General features: G+C 34.6%; 1 protein-coding gene across 3 annotated transcripts; it reads left to right on the top strand.

The window, feature by feature from the left end:
• The first annotated feature begins 1,260 nt into the window (after positions 1-1,260).
• LOC114262459 (26S proteasome non-ATPase regulatory subunit 1 homolog A) lies at positions 1,261-4,671 on the top strand. Of its 3 annotated transcripts, XM_082885955.1 has the most exons (8): positions 1,261-1,620; positions 2,423-2,486; positions 2,970-3,075; positions 3,195-3,306; positions 3,378-3,546; positions 3,825-3,931; positions 4,094-4,253; positions 4,365-4,671. In XM_082885955.1, exons 1-7 carry the CDS (start codon positions 1,592-1,594, stop codon positions 4,233-4,235), a joined length of 729 nt encoding a protein of 242 aa, XP_082742081.1. In that variant the 5' UTR covers positions 1,261-1,591; the 3' UTR covers positions 4,236-4,253; positions 4,365-4,671. The 3 variants fall into 3 exon arrangements, with proteins under 3 accessions (XP_082742081.1, XP_028058617.2, XP_082742082.1); XM_028202816.2 differs by lacking the exon at positions 3,825-3,931; XM_082885956.1 differs by lacking the exons at positions 3,825-3,931; positions 4,094-4,253.
• Positions 4,672-6,000: the final 1,329 nt, after the last annotated feature.

A 6,000-nucleotide genomic window follows, 5' to 3' on the forward strand; every position in this document is an offset into this window, starting at 1 on the left:
CGCTCATCTCTCTTCTCTCTATCTCTCTCGTTCATCTCTCTTCTCTCTCTGTCTCTCTCGCTCATCTCTCTTATCTCTGTCTCTCTCGTTCATCTCTCTTATTTATCTGTCTATTTTTTTGTTTCTCATTCTCTATCTCTCTCTCTCTCTCTGTCTCTCTCTCACTTATCGCTCTTCTCTCTGTCTCTCTCTCTCTCTATCTTTCTCTCTGTCTCTCTATCTTTCTCTCTGTCTCTTTTATTCATCTCTCTTCTCTTTATGTCTTTTTCGCTCATCTCTCTTCTCTCTATCTCTCTCTGTCTCTCTCGTCCATCTCTCTTCTATCTCTGTCTCTTTTCTGTCTCTCACTCTCTATCTCTTTCTCATCTTCTCTCTCTCTCTCACTGTGTTTGCATTGCTCACTCTCTCCTTCCCGTCTTCTCTATTTACTGAGCTCTCTCTTGATTTATTGATCCACTACAAGAAAATGCACTTTAGCGACCGCTTTGTCTCTCTCTCTCTCTCTCTCTCCTTTATCTGTCTCTTACTCGTCTCTCTCTCTTTCACCACCTATCTCCTCTACCACCTTCACCACTACTGCAAACGCCATTCCACCACCACCACTACTTCCACTGTTGTCACTTCACCTCTACGACTACCATGACTACTACCATCGCCACCACTCCACTACCACTACCACTACCACTACTGCTATCACCACTACTACTATTACTATTACCTCTCATCCACTGCCGCCACTCCATCTCCCATACCACTACCACAACTTCATCACGAATCTCCTTCGCCGCCGCCACCGCCACCACCACCACCACCACGACCTCTTATCCACCACTACTGTCGCTCACTCTCCTCTACTACAAAAAATTATTTTTAAAATACTCAAATAAAAAAAAAATTCAATTAATTGTTTTTAAGTAATTTTGTTGAATATATTTTTTTTTTCAAATCATTTTTTTTTAAACAACTTCTATGTCAATTATTTTTTGTCAATTAATTTTTTTGTCAATTAATTTTGTAGGCCTGTATAAAAATATTAAAAATATTTGAAAAATTAAAATATTAAAAATATTTAAAAAATTAAATATTAAGAATATTAAAAATATTCTGAAAATCAAAATATTAAAAATATTTCGAAAAGCTCAACCAAACAAAACCTTTTATCATTTTTTCCCCGTCTTTTCCTAATTTTTTTCCATTTCATTTCAGGTTTGTAGAGCCCTAAGTTTCGAAACAACACTGTCTCTCTCTTTCTCTCTCTCTCTCTCTCTCTCTCTCTCTCTCTCTCTCTCACGGAGGCGACAACGAGCGGCCATCGGCGAGCCCTACGTTCCTATTTTTGAGATTTGATTTACAATTACGCTTACCTTCCCGCCCACAACCATCTCTCTATCTTCCTACATTTTTCAGTCAGCAAAGCTTTCTCTCACCAGAAAAGCAGATCCAAAGCCTTCTCAATCACTAGTTCCAAACGTAATCGATCTCACATTTATCTCCGATCTGCGACTCTCTCTCTGTCTCTCTCTTCAGTCTCTATTTCACACTCGAAACCCTAGAATTTCGCAGACGGCTACCATGAACCACTACCACATCTATGAGGCTATCGGCCGTGGCAAATTCTCGGTAACTCTCTTTTTAGATTTGATTCAAGTTTGTTTCTGAATCTGTTTGTGGCGTGAAATTTTCTGCTTGGTTGCTGGGAAACAGAAGAAAATAGAAGAATGTAAAATTTTAATATATATATATATATGCATTTAGAATTAGTGCAACAGTAGCAACAAGATTCCCTTAAAAAGTTAGAAATTTGATTGAATTAAGCTAGGTATCTGTAGTTCCTGTTTTTCTTATGTAACACGTAATGGATGTTCAAAATTTTAACTTTTTTTTCTCCTCTCTTATTATTTACTTGTTTGAAGTAGATAATGCAGAATCTAGGGTTGGATTTGATGTTTAGGTAAAAATTTGGGTTTCAGAGATATTTCTTATTTGTTACTGTTTCTTAAGAGGAATCGAGCAAGAACTGTTTGGAATATTTTGTGGACATGTTTTTGGCTAGTGAATACTTATAGGGTACCATAAATATGTTTTTTTCTCTGATTACTTCTTGAAAACCAATTCTGTGTGATGTTTATGTTTAAATGATGCTTTCTACTCTAGCTTGTGATGAAGTTTGTATGCTTTCCTATTTTTGTGTGGATATTGCATATGCAAATCTGTAGTCCTAGTTGACTAATTAAGTAATAGTATTGGAGTATGTTGCCATGTGATTTTCATAACAATTGTGATATTAGTGGACTACTGATGGTGTAGAATCCAGTTTTAATTTTTTTTTTATTGTTACTTATCAAAAAAAAGGAATCCATTTTTCAGATTTCTATCAATTTAGTTCTTTGGAAATAAATGTTTGTGTTTATTTCACATGCAGAGAGAGCTTATATGAAGATGAGGAGTTTGATCAACGACAACTTGCTGCATTGCTTGTTTCAAAGGTCATTATCTTTTTTCTATGTATTCCTCCTTTGTGTTTAGCGACCATCGTCCCTCTTCTATATTATGATCACTTACTTTTCTTGTATAGAAAAAAGATAATTTTCTTCAATTCTGGTTTTTATGATCATTTGGGTTGCCAAGGTTTTCTTTCCTTCTTGTCTGAATAAGTGTAGTGCGATCTCCTAACCATATATATTTATTATTTCCTTCTAGCAATCAAGTGGGGCATTGATGAAAATTTGTGGTATCCTATTAAATCTTTCCTTCTGCATTCTTGGTTTCTCTAATCTTTGCAACCACAATATATCTTAGTACTCTTTTTTTTATTTTTTTATTTTTATTTTAATTATCAGTAACTTACAATAGATTACTTGCATGTGAAGATAAAACCTGAAATCAGAGGCTATCACTTGTTAGTCCTTGAGACATTTAATTAATTTACTTTTATCTTGTTTACACAAATTCCTTTATTTTTTCGTTAGGTTTTCTATTACTTGGGTGAACTTAATGACTCATTGTCATATGCTCTTGGTGCTGGTCCAATGTTTGATGTTTTTGAGGGTTCAGATTATGTCCATACCCTTATGGGTAAGAATTTTCGCATTCCATTTATTATTTTCCAACATGAAAAGAATTATATGAATGTAAATTACGCCTTTTCACTGTAATCTTACTAATTGTTGCTATCATGTTCTTGCTTCACTCAACTAAAGCTATTGATGAATATGCCAGCGTCAAGTCAAAGGTAGCAAAGTCAAATGATGAAGCAGCCAAAATGGACCCTCGTTTGGAGGCAATTGTGGAGAGAATGTTGGATAAGTATGTAAATTTCACCTCCTCTTCAATGTAATGACGACTTTTTCCAATTTTCTTACCATTGCTGTATATAGGTGTATCCTGGATGGAAAGCATCAACAAGCTATCGGAATGGCAATTGAATGCAAACGATTGGATAAGCTTGAGGAAGCAATTATGAGGAGTGATAATATTCATGCAACCCTATCATATTGCATTAACATCTCTCATTCCTTTGTTAATCTGAGAGAATATCGCCATGAGGTATGGATAATGTTCTTGCCTGTCTAATTTAGAGAGCTATTTCCATATCCTGAAACAACATATTTTCTATAAACATTTTTTATGATTTCCCACAATAGTTAATTTCTGGTTGTCATGATTGGTATATTTATTTATGACAATGTAGTTCTTCATCCAGGTTACCTTTCTTGTTTCAATTTGAAATAGAAAATTTTCTGCTAGACTTAATTATAGTTATGTTTAAATATTGTACCAATCTAATGACAACTGTTGTTGCCATGTTGGTTTCCGCATTCAAGTTCCTTGGGCCGGCCTATGTGCATTCAGAAACTTTGTTTATAAAATTAAACAGGATTTTGGATTGTCAAGAAAATAGAGTGATATATCTAAAACGCCTTCTTCCTTGGTAGGTTTCTCTTACATTAAAACTTTTGATGCATGCTACTGATTTAGTTTGTATGACTCATTAAGATTCGGACTATGGAATATATATAATATTTTTTTAATAAAAAAATTGTACTGGAATTTTATTTACTAATTCATTTATTCTATTCCTCCATTAATTCAGCTGCCACAAGCAAAACGTGGAACTCCCTTTTACATGGCTTCTGAGTTGTTTCAGGATGGAGGCGTCCATTCTTATGCATCTGATTTGTGGGCCCTTGGTTGTGTGCTATATGAGTGCTATGCTGGGAACCCACCATTCATAGGAAAAGAGTGCTATGCATGTGCGTGATTTCTTGGCATATTATGTTTCAATATGTTGATTGCTATAAAACATTGGAATTATTACTTTATTTTCTCTGCTTTTAATTTGGCATGCCTTTCTTTCTTTGCAGCGATCTCATGCCAGTGGAGACATGAATTAGAGAAAATTTTCTATACAAGGCCACCACGGTTATAGCTGCAGCTGATCAAATTGTCTTTCATATTCTAGGTGTCATTGAAGCGTTTTTTGGCATGGAGACCCACAATTTGGCAGTGCAATGGCCGGACAGGGGGTGACAGTTAGGCAAGGAGGGTTTGTGTGTCATAATGCCTTCACAATGACTTGAATACTCAGCATGTAAAATATGGGTCCCAAAGTAAATGGCTCATCCTGTCTAGACCTCAATTTTATTTATGAAAGTGAGAATTTAAATGCAATTTGTTTTATTATTTTAGTAATGAAATTTGGTTTATGTTATTTTGAATTATGAACAAAATCATGAATTTAAACATTATATATGTATTATGGAACATTATGTAGTGGGATAATTTTGTTGATGTGTAATTATATGAATGGAAAAATATTTTATTATGAAGAAATTGTTATTTTTATATTATTATAGAGAAATTTTAATATTTTTAATATTTTTATCGTAGGATGTTTTTTTTCTTTTTTGCGACGACATTAAACCATCGCAAAAAATAGAAAATTTTAATATTTTTATTAATTTTCTTACAGGTTTTACTTTTTGCGACGGCATTATACTGTCGCAAAAAATAGAAATTTTATTATTTAAAATCGAAATTTTATTATTTTTTAATACTTTTTGCGACGGCATTACACTGTCGCAAAAAAATAGAAATTTTCATATTTTTAATATTTTTTGCGACGGCACCACACCGTCGCAAAAATAGTGTTTTTGCCGTTGCAAAAAAAGACTATTAGCGATGGTATTTTTTGTCGTCTCAAATAACATTTTTAGCGACGGTAAAATAGTGCCGGCGTAACAAAGTCAAGAAATTTCAAACGTTATTAGCAACTGCACAGTACCGTCGCAAAAAGGCAAAAATACTGTCGCAAAACATTAGCGACGGCACTGTGCCGTCGCAAAAACTCTTTTGCAATCCCTGCATTTGCGACCCCCTCTTGCCGTCGCAAAAATTTATTTTGCCGTCGCAAAAAGTATTAGCGACGGCATTAGGAGTATTAGCGACAGTATTTTACCGTCGCAAAATGTCAATTTTTTTGTAGTGGATTCAAAGTAAAATTTTATATCGTTAAGAAAATCAATATGTTTTTAATCAGAGTAAAATTTTATTGTTACAAAAAATAAAATATATACTATATGAACGAACCATAGTCAAATTTTACTCTTAAATCTATTAACAAATTTTTTTTTTTTTTTTAAAAACCCAATTGGAAACAACAATCTCTCTCTCTCTCTCTCTCTTTGTCGCCATCGTCGTCGGCATGGATCCACCGCTGCAGCGAAGATCTGGAAGACCATCCATCGCCGCCGTCTTCGATCTCTTCTTCCGCCGCCACCGCTTGGACACCTTTGGTTCGATCACAGACTATAGATCTACTCTGCATACCAGATTTGCTCCGTCATCTTCAATCTCTATCTCCGTTGACTAGATTTGCTCTGCTGACCAAATCTACTCCGCTGAAGGATCTGAGGACATGTGTATACTTATCATCAAATAAAAAAAGGTTGCTTCCTTTTTCCAGATCTCCACTCCAATTTCCAGTGCTACAATTTTGAT

Source organism: Camellia sinensis, chromosome 8 (assembly GCF_055761805.1).
Source record: "Camellia sinensis isolate YWXY chromosome 8, ASM5576180v1, whole genome shotgun sequence".
In the NCBI taxonomy this organism is placed as follows: domain Eukaryota; kingdom Viridiplantae; phylum Streptophyta; class Magnoliopsida; order Ericales; family Theaceae; genus Camellia; species Camellia sinensis.